General features: G+C 36.4%; 1 protein-coding gene across 2 annotated transcripts in view; it reads right to left on the reverse strand.

The window, feature by feature from the left end:
• Nucleotides 1–399: 399 nt before the first annotated feature.
• The window catches only part of MARCHF3 (membrane associated ring-CH-type finger 3), a 126,123-nt gene continuing 109,799 nt past the window's right edge, over nucleotides 400–16,723 (reverse strand). For both annotated transcript variants that reach the window (XM_087715871.1, XM_087715872.1), the window contains exons 4-5: nucleotides 8,326–8,535; nucleotides 400–820 (exon numbers count right to left, since the gene is read on the reverse strand). In XM_087715871.1, coding sequence (XP_087571997.1) covers nucleotides 662–820; nucleotides 8,326–8,535 — 369 coding nt within the window. In that variant the 3' untranslated portion in view covers nucleotides 400–661. The remainder of the gene's footprint in view (nucleotides 821–8,325; nucleotides 8,536–16,723) is intronic.

The raw sequence follows: 16,723 nt of genomic DNA on the forward strand, positions 1-16,723 counted from the left end.
TGATGTTATAAATGCAGAATGTTAACTCTGAGAGTAGCAGTTCCAATACAGAAGGTATATAGCCGAGAATGAGGAAATATACTACATAAATATCAGAGGTCCATTTATTTTGGGATTGTGCTTAATAGGTAATTACAAAGCCTTCATTTTTTTTCTCTCTCAAGACATTAAGCTATAAAACTTTTCATTAGCCTTCCACTGAGAATTTTTCTTTTAGCTGTCTCTAGACCTAGTGTGGCTGTGTGACGAATAGGTTTTGTATGCATGTGCTCTCTCTCACATACTCTTCATGTCATCTTAAAGCAGCCTCCAATTCTCCTCAATTAATCTAGATATAGGAAGAGAGAATACAGCATAGAAGATGACTGGACCTGTTTCAGAAATAATACAATTCACATATTTTGCAGTGTTTGCCATCATAGTTTTTAATCACAATTAGAAAAGAGTTGCATCCCTAGTGATGCAGCTATCAACATGTGTTGGAAAATTCCATACAGTATCTGCTAAATTTTAGACATGTTTGGCAGCTTAGCAAATATCATATGATTGCAGCATCCATGATTTAAATTGCAACAGTCGTGTCTTTTCTTCTACAAAAAGTGTCTTTCCAACTACGATGCTACCATATGTAGTTCATGGCCTCTGGAAAAGATTTTCACAATTAGACAATGGTCTCTTTTGAGTTCCTTTTGACTGAATGCAGGCCCAGCAAGGATTGCTGGGTAGAAGGGATGCTGACAGACTTTGGGATGAGAAGGATAACTCTTTGATTGGTCCGACGCCATTCATTGTATAATCTACAGTGATACCTAAAGGATACCTGCAGAAAAATAAAGAGAAGAATTTACGGTTAAGATAACCAGAAAAACACACTCAGAAGAAAAGTCAAGGGCCTTTTAATATTACTCGCATTATTGTGCCTCAACCTGAATGATTCTCTTTTAACTCCAGTTCTTCTCAACTCAATATGCACTTCAAGGAAGTCTTGAAAGGATTCAAAAATCCAGTTTTTCAATCTGCTTCTGTAATACTTAAATCTAATTTTCTTTTTCTATAGCAACCAATGGAGCTAAAAAATACCTGGTATTAAGTCCATTTGGAATTACTTTGTAAATGATTTCAGTGGATTTAAAAACGTTTCTCTGAACTTAAGTTTTAATAAAAGAGAAAATGCTGATAGTTTGGAGTACCATCCCTTTTAAAAATATATCACTTTGTTATGCAACAAAGCATAAAGCAACATTCTTCAGATTGGTGTTTGAATTATGCAGTAATGTTTGGCAACATCTTTCTTTGGAAATAGCCAAATTTTATTTCAGACAGATCAATGTATCGGGATAATAGTGACAATATAGTTAGGAAATGATATATCTAATAACCCATTTGTAATGAGATTTAATTGATCAGAGTTTTTTCAAGCACTTGTGATAACATTTTTACAACGGCCACTGGATTTTCAAATTCTTCACCCTGAATGTATGTGCAATAGTGGTGACAAAGGAATAGTAGGCAGATTCCACAATGCCATTTCCTGTGTTTTATGTTCATTACTCATGACCACTAGTGGCACAATATCATCACAGGCTATCTACATTTATGGGCTTCTCCTTGGGTTACTAAGATTCTTTCCTAGAGATTATAGAAAGGATAGGTCCTTTTTAGCAATTTTTAGCATTGTAAGCCTGGTTCTCAATGAATATTTAAGGAATTTTTCACAGGATAACATCGTCCCATTACTTCAAGCCCATCTCACCTAGTCGGGCAGGGAAGATAAATTGTGGATTTTATCAGCCAAAGAATTCCGACTGGTGGGGTCCAGGAAGAGACCTTTCTCTGTCATTGCCCCTGCCCTGTGGAACACTCAATCTGGAGGTGAGGCAGGGCCACAGTCTCCTGGCTTTCCAGAAGTGCCTGAAAACATGGTTCTGTGGCCTTCCTTGGGGCGCCTAGATGAGCACACAACTGTCAGGCTAGTTGGTGCTCTGAAAGCCTTCCCCACACCCTTTAATCAATTTTTAACATTCTTTGGCTCTTTTAAATTTTGCATACTGTTTTTTATGCTTTTGATATTTTATTGCCCACTGCTCAGAGTCTTTTTGTAAGGGAGAGATGGGCAATTCTTATATATGGCAAACACATCAATAAATAACCTAGTTAAGCCTAGTAGGCTGTTTACAATTAGTTCTTGCCTTCAGCCAATGCCTAAGCTATGTTGGCTACTGAAACCTAGAAGCTCAACTTTGCATTTTGTAAGGAAAGTCTTCTGCTAACAGTTTGCAACGTTGTTAGTGGATAGCAAAATTGTGTAAATCCCACAACCATTTCTAAATCTCTGTGGTTTCTCAAAAAACATTTTGACTAAACATTTGTGTACATTTATAAGTTATAAAACTCAAACTCAATGTGAAAGTAGGATCTGCTCTTCATCATTTTTTTAAAAAAAATCAGAAACTTGGATCCAAGACACTTCCTGTCCAGAACAGAGATGAGATTTGTTCATTGATCATGAAAACAATGCCTAGATTCATTTAAAGGACTAATCACAGTCTTTGAGAGAGACAGGGTCTTATTTAGGAAGGACAGAAAATAGCTCCTTTGAAATGTATGGATCTCTGTTCTCAAAATAATTGCTCACTAAACTCTTACATTATTGAGATACAGCAGTGTTATTCACCCAGATGGCAGAGTTTGGTTTATACATGGCTTAATATGAAGGCCAATGTGGGAAAAAAACGATAATAATTGCCCTGAGGTATATCTTATGAAAGACAATGTATCAATCAACAACATGTAATACCACAGCCCTGTACATCACAACACTCAACACCTCTGGAGTTCTGGACTATCTGGTGAAGTCTCAAAGCCAAATTACGCCATAAGCAAAGATTGTAAATATAGTTTAATTAGGTGAGTAGATTTGGTCAAGCATTATGTACTATGAGGTGTATCAGGTTCTGTTAACCTGATGCAGGTTGCATATTGATACATTTTAAACCCTTTACTTGTGGTTACATAAACATAAATAAGGCTTCTAAGAAACTACAACTATTAGAATAATATTTGAAAACCAGCAGCTTGAATCAATATCAAACTAGAACTTAAAATCCAATTCTTTTATATAATTATTTTGACAAGATGAGTTTGAACTTTTTCATTCAAGTACATGAAACTGAATATTTATCTGAATTGTGCCCAACTTCCTATCCTACGATTGTTATTAGTGGATTGAAAATGGGGAACAATAAAATGACTTCATTAAATGAAAGCAAATGTGTTCAAATAGTATGAACAGTTCAGTGCTCTTTGTTTGCCTGAAAAAAGTTAACAGGACACAATGTAAGGACTACTATACCATTTCAGTGTTATGTGTAATTTTGTACAGTCATATGCTATTGTGCTAACAAAAAAAAAATCACGATTTGGGGTCCTAGCATGAGGTAATGAAGTATAATTCAAGCATATTGCAAAACTGTTAGGAGGCAATTGGCTGAATAGAAAATGGATTGGGATTTAATCTCTCTCCTCTCTCTATCATCTACTATTACACTGAAGCCCTGTTGTTAGACATTGAAACTGAATCTCTTCTTTGAGAGCACATTTCCTCATTAATATAGTCCATTCCTACTGAAGTCATAAGAGGATAAGAAAGGTTCTCCCATCTGGCAAGCAATATAAAACATACACCTACCATGCCCCTGAAACTGTATATTCAATACAATGATGGGAGGCCATGTTTGGTTTAGGCTTATCACCTCTCCATGTATGTGTAAAACAATACTCTTGGATGAAAGGCACTTTTAATGATCAGAGATTTTAAGTTATACACAGTACTGAAGTTTGCAAATCAAGATCCCTATCATTAAATAAACCAACATTGGTGTCTCCCAAACCTCTCAATTTTCTTAAGGAGATTTGAGAAAGGAAGAGGACAGCAAGAGGAAATTCTCAAAGCTGGATTAAAAGGACACCCATGGGATGTTGCATTCAGCTCTCCAAGTGTAATTTAACATGCATATTTATTTGGGTAGCAATTAAGAGGCAATAAAATATGGTCACGGCATACTTTCCAGAAAATATATTTCCCTACATCCTTCATAATATGAAATATAATTTTGGGATATATGACTTTTAAAATCTCTTCTTTTCAGTGTATCATATATTGTTTATCTAAGTTGGTATTTATAATGTACATTTGTTATCTGTAGCAGCACATCAGGAGAACAACAGTACTAGATAATATAAATAATGAGAAAGATATTCATATAGGCTGCTTATTATTTAAGACAGTATATTTTTTTCTGCCATTTTTTTCTGGAAGACTGACCGTGCATATACGAAAATAACCTACATTAATTTTATTGAAACTAAAGGAAGTTTCCAGTCAAAACCTATTCAAAAATTAGCTTGAGCAGTTTCCACTAGTACAAATCAATTGATTTAAATAGACATTTGTTTCTTTACCAACTTGAATCTAAACGTATTTGGGTATATACCGTAGTAGATAATTAATAATGCTCCTCAAAGGCTTTAAAAAAAACCAAAAAACCTCTAGATGACTGCCATAATTTCTCCTGAGGGGCCAAAGAAAATGGTTTCTAGTGCCCTTCAAAATGTCAGAAGAGAAGGGACAAGGCACACATTTCTCAACTAAACTGAGCCATCCTGTATGTTCATCATAGATCGGAAAAACCTCAGAGACTCTGTGTTTCCATTCCGGGACTTATAGAACAGCATCCCTGACAATGTTATATTTGTTCCTACTGTGATGGCTTTCCAGAAGTCTTAAAGACTGAATTTCCGCTCCCCACCCCCCAAGAGTTTTTGTTGGCTGAATTTAATCATCTTAGTGATCTTTCACAACAAACTTGAGCTTTTCTTATACGAGTACTGACTTAATAGTAGTATTTCTTTTCTTTGTGAACATCTTAACACTATTGTCATAATGCCTTTTACCCTGCATGTTTTACTTGTAATATATTTAGGGATGTTTTAATTTCATTTGTCTGCCTGAAGTTGGCAAGATATAAATTTAATAAACAAATACATAAATAATGTGGCAGCATTACTGAGAAGAGTTGCCTTCTGATCTGTATTCCTTGGGCACAACCTCTCTAGATCTTTAGACTGCAGAAGGATTTATGGGTGATAATTAGCATTATGCTCAGACTAATAGCAACCGGTGCAGTGATCACAGAATAGGAGAGATTCTGCAATAACAAGATTCTCTTGTTAAGAGCCTGACTGCTGCATTCTCTATCGGTTGCAGTTTCCAACTGCAGGCCCTGAAAGGCATATTACGTGTGTTGCAATAACACCAAGGTGCATGATCTTTCTTGCTGGATTATAGTGTGTATGATGTGCATGCCTGGATACCGTATATGCATAGGTATATGCTGAGTAAAACAAATGTGGCCCATCTAATATGAAATGCTTTAATTTATACAGAGGTGGGTTGCTCTCGTTTCGATTCGTTTCGGCCGAACCGGTAGTGGAATTCAGGTCTGAGCAGTGACGTGCAGTCAGGTGAGGCAGGGGAGGCACAGCCTCACCTCTGTCATCATGAAAAGAAAAAAATGTAAAAGGGAAGAGCTTAGGTCAGGCTGAGCTAGTTGCTGCCTCATCGTGGATGACTCTGCTTAACTGTTTAAAAAAGCCTCTAAAAAGCCCCCTCTACTATGAGGCAGGAGAACTGCGTGCCTCATCTAGTCTTTTTAGGCATTTTATGATCACTCGAGCAGAATTAAGCAAGGGTTAAAAGCCTTAAAATTCCTGATGTAGGTGAGGCACGCAGTTCTCCTGCCTCATAGTAGAAGACGCTTGTTTGGGCAGGTCTTCTTCAGAGGACCTGAGGCAAGAGCATAGTTTAAGCCCTCTTTGAAGCAGCTGGAAAAGGTATGTGTGGGTCGGAGGGAGGGGGACAGAGGTGGGTTCCTATCAGTTTGCACCTATTCGGTAGAACCGGTTCGTCAAATCTACCGAAACGGTTAGAAGAGGTTCCACCAGTGGACCCGGAAAGCAGGCCACACCTACAGAAGAGGTTCCAAAAATTTTTGAAGCCCACCACTGGTCCTTGGATATGATTATTCTACACTATCATGCTCATATTTATAAAACTCAGTGCCTCTGTGAAAGGTAAGGATGATTACTGCGTTTGTGGTGCAATCAGAGCATTGTGTGTGTTGAAGTTGTTTTAACGCAAACCAAAGATGCCTTTTAAAAAACAAGTTTACATCATATTCTTATGCATGCCAGTGCTGTGTGTGAGGTAATTTAAGGTGGTTCTGACAAGTGTCGTCGGCATCTTCATATCCGGTCACATGGGCGGCAAGCCACTCCCATCCAGTCACATGGGCAGCAAGCCACTCCCTCAGAGTAGGTTCGAACAATTTTTGAAACCCACCACTGGAAGGGAGGAATTCAAACTTTATCCTTCTGGTGCGGGGCTTTGGGCAAAGGCTGAAGGATACCTTCTCCCATGAAGCTGTACACTGGAATCTGTTCTTCATAGCTACTGGACCACAGCAGAGATATCTGGGGAGAGTGCAGCATACTTGAGAGGGAAGGAAAGTCTTTTGGCATGAGTGGGAGTCATGGCTCTAGATGCAGTTGTTTTTCTTTTTTAATCTTCCCTGTATGAGTACTCAACTTGAAAGCGATGTTGACTAAAAACGTCTACCCTGTAATGGAATTTCATGATAGAGGACATAAATAAAGAAGTGGTTTTATTTTCTTTATGAAAGTATCTGTGGAGGTGATGCATCTCTGCTACAAGGAACCACCGCTTCTTTCCTGCAGATGTTTTTCAACTGAAGATTGACTGCATTCTCTTCCTACTTCTTTAGCAGTGAAAATCAATCAGCCCATTTTAAGTAATTTAACCATTCTAAAAGGATCACATTCTCAATTCTTCCTCCATATTTGAGACATCTGGATGTCTGGAGGAAGAAAGACGGCTTGTGTTTCAAAATGTATTAGTGTACAAGGTTACACGGTAGAAACTGTTTGATGGTGTCAAACATAGCTTTCTCACTCAGGTTTAACTAGAAGCTCCAGACGTGTTATTCTGAAATCTACTGAGCCTTGAAAAATGCTTCTTATTACCAATACCAAAGGAAAAAGACAGTTCAGATCTTTCCCACTATAGCTTGTTCAGAGCACTATAGTTTGTTAGTCCTGAACAATGTCCACAAAAGCTTATTTAGGAAAGATGAACAATGTCTCAAATTTCTGTCTGGAGGTAAATGCAGGTGTCTCACACAAATCACATTAGAGAGAGAAGCAGGCTAGTATAAAATGAATCTCTCTCTAATGTGGCCCAAACCCAAACAACTTAAGAGGAAAAAAAAGCATGGTGGGTAAGATTTCAGAGTTTTAGCTTCAATCTGCCCATTATTAGTGCCAAAAGGGAAAGGGAATCTTTTTATTTTTTTTACTTGCTGCATAGATATGAGGTTGATGATGTCTGCACATATTTTGCTGCCTATTTTCCCAGCACTGATTTATTTCACCAGGGTTCTCCCCCCCCCCCCCAATCTACTCATTGCAGTTTGGCTAAAGTCTCTTCATATTATGCCATTCCAAATACTGGCTTGGATCCAAGGCCATCTGTCTACCGATGGAAGACCTTTTAATCTAAACAACACATCTAATACCCACAGACCATTTCTGTGGTAGAAAGGGAAGAGATACTCTTTGTTAAATATATCCTCATTCTGAAGTCTTTATCATTTCTAAGATTATGTTGTGGAACAGTGGAAAGGTAGATGGAGGGAGAGAATGTTACAAAATAATTCTGCCATTTCCATCAGCCAAGAACATTCTAAGAGAAACTAGGGGAATGCAAACCATTCTAGACAACCTAAAAGAACCAAATTTTGTGTGTGCACTATTGATTTATTTATTTATATCTATCTATCTATCTATCTATCTATCTATCTATCATCTATCTATCTATCTATCTATCTATCTATCTATCTATCTATCTATCTATCTATCTATCTATCTATCTTCTTTTAATGACCCTGCTTCAGAGTGAGGTCAGGGCAACTGATTGGAGCTGAGCATTTACTGACCAGATGTGCTTCCTGACACCTACGTGGAGTTCACAGTAGACAATTACTCATTGTCACCAGAGAGAGAAATAACTGCTGCTATCTAGGATACTACTCACAGCCTCCTGATTGTGAGGCAAGAGCTCCACCTCTAGGCCACCACAATAATGAAGTTTGATCTTTTCTCATTCAATAATTGTCACCAGATGTTCCCAGAATAACATTATAAAATTTATCATACTTTAAATAGAAGTCAAATCAAAAGACTACTTACTAGTGTCCAAAAGAGGTAAATTGTGAAGAGTGCGACAGTGAGTGCAATGAGCCCAACAGCTTCTAGCCTACTACTAAAGTGCAGATGATCCACTGCTCCCCGCAGACATAACCAGCCGGAGATAGTAGCCAATGGCGTTATAAACAAGAAGCACACCATGTCCCCAAACAAAGTCCGTTTCTCATGTTGGGGGCCAGGATTTTTTAGCCACTGCAGAAAGAATCAAAGCATAGTCAGTCTCAACAAAAGGTATTCACTCAACCAAAGAAACCATTTTCTATCTCATTTATACAAAGTTATGTTTTAATAAACAGTAGAAGTAACAAAAGTCACAAAAAGACAGAAATCTATTAAGCAGAGCTGCTTCTGCTTTTCAGCAGGTATGAAGTAGAACTCCACTTTGATCTTCTATTTATATTACAACAAAGTGTTCCCATTTGCTCTTTCATATTTGGTATATAATACTTTTTAAAACTCTAAAATTATTTTAACATTGCTAAATAAATAATAGTATGCAGACTATACCCCAAGGTTAATCAATAAATGCTTATTGATAGTTCTTCCAGTAAATATAATAATTTGTAGGTCATAAGACGTGGCTATATTTATAAAATTGTGAGTACACATGGATTTAGATTCAAGGAAGAAACAATCCAGATATTTACATTTTGATAAATCTATGGGGAAAAAGAGGAGAGAAAACCATGTTTGTAAAAAAAAAAAACTATTAAAATATCCATTTGTTTAAAGCAAAATATAGTTATTGGAAAGCTACAGATGATAATGTTTGATTTTATTGTGGAGGAACACCACAACATTTTTTTAAATAATCAAGCTTGTATAGGCTACTACTACTACCATACACAAAATTCTATTATTTTTTCAAGAATCCTATATATGTTTAATCACAGATACATTTTATTGCTTTCAATTCCTTATTCTCAGGAATATATGCATAAGATTTTACATTCTTTGATTCAGATTCATATTTGTATGATTACAGAAAGAATCCTATTGAGTAACTGCAAATTATTTATTAATTCTTGTAATTTATTCTAATAATATACTTCATTAATATCCTGTTCCAATCATGGTGCTGGCTCATACAGATCTCAGATTCAAAAGGTTATCACTTTTGCTTTTGTGAACAAAAAAAGTAGAAATAAATATTACATTGTTGTGAATTTAGTTATTTTAAATTTGCTTACAAGCGATTTGAGTCAGCCCCCAATTATATAAAATGTTCAAAAGACAGCAAAAAAATTCAGAAAAGTTTGGTGGATTAGCATAAAATGATGTTGTATCTCCTATAATATGCAAGAATAAAGTGAAAAAATAGTCTAACTTAGCTCATATAGCTCATATATACTGATGGCGATTGAGGTGACATTTACCGACTAAGAAAGCAATCACAGAGGATAGGTGAACAGCTCAGTAAAAATATTAGTACAATATAGAACTGTCTTGAAAAAGCTAAACCCAAGCTGAGATCAGTAGGAAAAGATTAATAAGATTAAATTTCCAGTACTGTAATGCCTTTTAGATGATGATGATGATGATGATGATGATGATGTACTTCAAATACTGTGCACAATTCTGATCATCGCACTTCGACCACAGAGAAAATGAAAAGTCCTACACAGCTGTGAAAAGACTCAGCTATAAGCAAAGAGAATGGTTGTGGCTCTATTAACAATAAGAAGCGATACAATAGAAATATATAAAATGCTGGTAATAAAGTAATAAAATAGAGTAATAAAATGCTGGATTAAATCAACCTAGATGACTCAGAAATGTATTTGTTGTGCTCATCTGAGAACTACCAAAAGGAAGAGTTGAAGTAGTCAGTCTCATATTTGACAATTTCTTAAAAGTTATGTAGTGACTGTTCTGAATTCACTAGTTAGTAGCTACTATTTGCAAGCAGATTATTTACTTCTCTTTGTGTAGTCTCATATAAATAGAATTATGTCACTTAAATAACTACACAATCTCTGTATAGGTTAACATGGGAAGCAAACTGCATTGAAAGGGCATGTATCTTGACAAAGTATCAGGAAATGGGAATGTTTTTTTGGGTGTCTTGAATCTTGATTCACTCTTTTGCAAAAACATGTCCACTAGTAGATGTTGGAATCACTAAATAATGATCAGCATAATTTGGTGTATGAATTGTTTTAAGGGTTACTTCTACAACACTTCTAGCATTTTAAAAATAAATCGACTTTGTAGAGTTTAAAAGAGCAAAACCAGTGACTACCTTTAAAATATTATTGTACTTCACTTTGTACTATTATCTCAAGGTTAGTTAAAGAATTTAGCAAGGCAGTTGGGAAGTAGATATTTTAAAAGTAGAAACAAGGATATTATATTACAGATAAATAAAACTCTCACAGAGATTTCAAGGCACTGTATAAAATGATTCAGGGCTCTGTCATAAGGATGTATCTCATTTCCTTAAAAAATACTGCTGAGGATAGTAACTGGATATGGTTGCTTCAGCAATCCCAAGTACAACTGAGATACTTCAACACATGACTGACTTACAACTTACACCTTGTAATGAGAAACCAAAAGACAACCAAGAAGAAATAGAAATGACAAGATGAAAATAGGGAAGAACGCCAAAGATGACATTCAGAAATTAGTGTAAGAGAAAATATTTACCATGCAGACATTCATTTATCACTGTATGAACTGCAGGGACAATGGAGTTTAATTCACTGGGAAGTAGTCTGTGCTATACTGTAGTCAATCCCATTGAAAGACCTTTCATTCTCTGATCTCTTGCTTCCAAATCTCCTTTATTGAATCTACAAACCACATTTATATGCAAAAAAACTGGGGTGAAGAGAATTGCATTTTGACTACTCTATTTTCTCAGTTTCTATTGAAAGGCCACATGGTGTACACTGAAATGAACCTCTAAACATTTTTAAAACTACAAGAATTGGGCTACAGAAACTGGTGAGTCAGAGTTTTCTTTTTCTCTTTCCTCCCATCTAGTGGTCATCTGGATTTTAGCAAGCCAGATTTGGTAGTCCTACTCTGTTGCTGCCAGACCAATTTCTCTTCAACTACAAAGTGTGCATCAAGTGTAATAATATATTATTAGGTATCATGCGATGAGAAGACTGGGGTCTTTTTCTTATGATCCCTGTTGATTTGACATACTTTGAGGTACTTTCACTTCCTGTAATGATGTATATTTTCCACTTCCACTTCCCTGGTCCCTATCACTTGTTCTGAAATGACAATAGATAACTCAAAATCCTAACACTATTTCCACTTCACAAATTTAGTCATTTTCCTAGATATAGAGGCTTAAGTTGCTCACGTTCTGGCCTATTCAAGCACCATCTTCACTGAATAATTAGATTCCAATTTCCAGGCTGGGCTTGAAAATTTTTGTACCTTCAAAAAAAAAAACCCTCTACCTATCCATTATCCCGACGTGGCAAGTTACTGTATTTTTCCTGCAGTTTTTTTTTTTTTTTTGACGTCTAGTTCAAAATGTATTCACAACTGATTTTTGCAAAAGAAAAATGTAGACCTGGCATTTGTAGTGATGGACATCTATATAAATAATTAAGGATATATAGAAAATGTTAAGAGAGCTTGGTGATGTCTTTAGCTTGAAATATCACATAAATGGATGCCATTTTTTTTCCTTATTTCTGAATACCTGCTTAAGTGGAAATGGTTTTCAGTAGTGAGAAAATTAGTGGAGTAGGCAAGGCATGAACAGGTAGTTTTCAATCTTCGTAACAAATTTGCAATAACATTCCACGCATTCAACCAGTCAGCAGTTTGGGATAATATTTGTGTTTCTGCCATGCAATCATTCAACACTGGAGTAATCAATTGCACATTCTATGTAGGTTACTTAGGAACTATCTTTCTCTTTGGAGCATAAGCTCATTAACTGGACTTTGCAGATACCCATTATCCAATATAGTTCAGCAAGCCATTCTTTATATTTTACTGGATGTCTATATACCAAGCCTTCAATTTCTGCCATATAGTAAGAAAGAAGATGTATAAAAGATGTAGAGTAAATTTATTTATTTAAGTGTTTAAATTTGGGCGTGGCCAATAGAAATAGCATTAGCACTTAGACTTATATACTGCTTCAGGGTGCTTTATAGCACTCTCTAAGCAGTTTACAGAGTCAGCATATTGCTCCCAACAATCTGGGTCCTCATTTTACCAGCATCAGAAGGATGGAAGACTGAGTCAACCTTGAACAGGTGAGAATCAAACTGCTGAACTGCTGGCAATTGCAAGCAGAATTAGCCCACAATACTGCATTCTAACCATTGCACTACCATCGCTCTAATATTAATACTAACTACCACCCCTGCCCCCCACACACTTATACATACATACATACATACATACATACATACATACATGACTACTAGTTTATAGCTTCTTTTTATAGTAGAAGCAAATTTCAAGCAATCATATTTTTAAGCATAGTACATCACTGTTAACCTTCATTGAGTGAGCAATAAGTTCATCATTCCCATTGTATGAAACTCTACACATACCTGAACCAACCTGAAATTCAAAATGCAATTTTCAGTACTTAATAATTTAATTCTCTAAGCATTAGTTATTAAACAGAAATGAGTGCAGTTTAAACCAAGAACCAGAGTATTTCAGTTTAACCCAATAAATAGCCCAATTCCTACCATGTTGACTTAGAAATAAATTCCACTGATTTTAATGAGCTGTGGTTCAAGCTACATATATTTTGGATTGTGGATTTACACCTCTCAATCCCAAATGTTCATTCTGAAATACTGCTATTGTGTTCAATGTCTTAACTTCTAGCCTTGGTGTAAATAATGTCTTCACTCCTACTGACTAGTTATTTCCCAGAGAACGTATACAAATTCTTTCTTAAAATTTAATTTAAAGCAAAATCTTTTTTTAAAAACCAAACCCCACCAAGATTTATCAACCAGAACTCTGAGGCAAAAGAAATATAATGAAACAAAAAAGAAAGAAAGACAAGCATGCTGATTTTATCCCCCCCAGAACTAAATGAAACAGACAATTCATTCACACAAAAATCCATTCTTGATTACCCCAGACTTTCTTCATGTCAAAACTATTATTTACAAGGTATAATCATTTTCTTGCAGCTGTTGCTAAATAATTGAAAGTCAGATTATTTTGTCAATCTGCAATAAAACCTCCACAGACTATAATAAAATACAGATTTTTACCCATCCTTAATCTTAGTATATAAGAAAGTTTGAAGTGAAATATCGCTAGGCAACTGGAAGCATTGGCGCTAAAGAAACATACAAGAGTTCATGGGAAGTTTCTAGTAATAAATGCAACCAATTAGGTTGCTGTATGGGGAAAGGATTATTAGTAATAGTAACAGCATCCCATACTGCTACATTTTTACATGCAAACAGCTGATATTAAAAAAGATCCATATTACAGAATCAAGATATAATCTTTTATTGGCTTATTCTATCATACTTAAGAAGACAATGAATAAAAAGGGTGGGGTTGGGTTGTTTGTTTTTTTGCAAATACATAATATGACTGAGGCTTAGTGGAATAGGTGTCACATATAGAATACAGAAGATAAGATTTAGACTTACAGGACACAACATACTAAATAGATAAATGCACAGATAGGCCTCAACTTATAACTATTCATTTAGTGACGTTTGGAGGTACAACATCACTGAAAAAGTGATTTGTGATGAGTTTCCATTCTTATAACTGTAACAACATTCTCATAATCACATAATCCAAATTCATGCATTTGGCAAGGAGTTCGTATTTACGACAGTTGCAGCATTCCAGGGTCATGTGATCACCATGTGACCTTCCCAGCCAGCTTCCAACAAGCAAAGTCAATGGGGGAAGCTGTATTTGCTTAATGATCACTTGTTTCACTTAACTGCTATAGCAGTGGTGGGATTCAATTTTTTTTATTATCGGTTCTGTGGGCGTGGCAGAGAAAGGATACTATAAAATCTCCATTCCCTCCCCACTCCAGGGAAAGGTTACTGCAAAATCCCCATTTCATCCCGATTAACTGGGACTCGGGAGGCAGAGAATAGATGGGGGAAGGGCCAGTCAGAGGTGGTATTTACCGGTTCTCTGAACTACTCAAAATTTCCGCTACCGGTTCTCCAGAACTGGTCAGAACCTGCTGAACTACAGTCATTCATTTAGCAACCCTGGCAAAAAAGTTGTAAAACTCACTTAACACCTATCTTGCTTAACAACAGAAATTCTGGACTTACTTGTAGTCATAAGTCAAGGACTACCTGTACACATTATCTGGACTTTTAAAGCTACTGACTTACTTAGCAGATTACATTTAATGATATTCAGGATATGTATGTATGTACAGGGCGGGGCATAACCTTTTCCTAGGGGGTCACAGCAACACTTGTAATAACAACACAAATAATTCATACACCATTCGAAAGCCCATCAAAAACTGAGTTTATTGACACGATTTAATAGTCAGTATGACCACCATTAGCCCTTCGAACAGCATTCAAACGAGGTGGATAAGAACACAACAAATCTTCAAACAGTTCCGTTCGATTTTCAGGGCGGGGCATAACCTTTTCCTAGGGGGTCACAGCAAGATCGACAGCAGTTTACAACTTCCGCGACACCTCATTTTAAAGCCCATAAAAAACTGAATTGAATGAGCTATTAAATGTTAAATTTGTTTCGGTTGAAACTTTGAGAATGAATTTGGAAACTGTGTTGAAAAATCTGGAAAATCGAACGGAACTGTTTGAAGATTTGTTGTGTTCTTATCCACCTCGTTTGAATGCTGTTCGAAGGGCTAATGGTGGTCATACTGACTATTAAATCGTGTCAATAAACTCAGTTTTTGATGGGCTTTCGAATGGTGTATGAATTATTTGTGTTGTTATTACAAGTGTTGCTGTGACCCCCTAGGAAAAGGTTATGCCCCGCCCTGTATATATGTATGTATGTATGTATGTATGTATGTATGTATGTATGTATGTATGTATGTAATTAGTGTCACAACCCCTGGTATGCCCAAATATGGGAGGAAGCTTACTGCTTCCATTCTCTGTCTATCGGCTCGTCACAAGACACCATCCAGGCAGAAACCTTTGTTGCCTTTGTTACATTTGTGTTGTATTTGTGCTGATAAATAAATAAAGGGAGACTAGTATAGATCTATTTCAAGCTATTTAGCTCTCATCAGCTAGCCATACCCTTACTGGGATTCGAACCTGGGCTGTATTACATATTAGGCAGATGTGTTAACCACTAAGCCACAGGCTCTCCTCCTTTATCAGCTGAGCCAGGGAAATAGGTATGTAATTAGTGTCATAACCCCTGGTATGCCCAAATATGGGAGGAAGCTTACTGCTTCCATTCTCTGTCTAGCGGCTCATCAGAAGATACCATTCTCAGCTGATAAAGGAGGAAATAAAGGAGGAGCTGATAAAGGAGGACAGCCTGTGGCTCAGCTGATAAAGGAGGAGAGCCTGTGGCTTAGTGGTTAACACATCTGCCTAATATGTAATACAGCCCAGGTTCGAATCCCAGTAAGGGTATGGCTAGCTGATGAGAGCTAAATAGCTTGAAATAGATCTATACTAGTCTCCCTTTATTTATTTATCAGCACAAATACAACACACACACACACACACACACACACACATATTACATAAAATGTTCTAAATGGGAAGGGGAAGAGTAGCATTTGGCTTGTATCTATCCAAATATAAATTTATGATTCAAATAGTCATATACAGGATAAGGTGCTCAGGATATTAATATCTTGCCACAAGATCCCGGAGTTCATAGAACTCATCTCAGTTTCAGGTAACTTTGTCAGAGAAGTCATCTGCAAGCTTTCAATTGTCTCTTTCTAGGACAGTTAGGTCTACAGACGTGTTGTTATACTGACTGCCAAGTTTCAGCATATTTCACTACCAATGTTTATAGCAAATATGCAGCTTCCATGCAGACTCAGCAATAGTTACTTGGACTCTTTCTCTATCTCATCTGTTTCTGTTAATGCACACAATTCAGAAGGATGACTTCTAAGCATGTGAAATAGGATACATTTTAATAGTATTGATGTATTTATCTGTTGACATGAGCATAAAATGTTGTTTTGCAGTGATGTAGTGATGGCTGTTGATTATATCTACTGTGTCAGCCTTTTGATTTTATGGCTGAAAACCTTACTGGAAATGTTTGATGTTCTTAGCAAGATTTTGAAGAGGAAAAAAAACACACTCTATGATACAGAGTCATCACATAGTGATGAAGAATACCTTCCATGCTACCATTTGTGATAGCCTACAAAAGTGGTCCATTCAATATTGTGCCAGGTCACTTAGCAACATTATTAATA

This window comes from Thamnophis sirtalis, unplaced genomic scaffold, assembly GCF_051295495.1.
Source record: "Thamnophis sirtalis isolate CommonGarterSnake01/CBP01778 unplaced genomic scaffold, rThaSir2_p1.2 scaffold_5, whole genome shotgun sequence".
Taxonomy (NCBI): domain Eukaryota; kingdom Metazoa; phylum Chordata; class Lepidosauria; order Squamata; family Natricidae; genus Thamnophis; species Thamnophis sirtalis.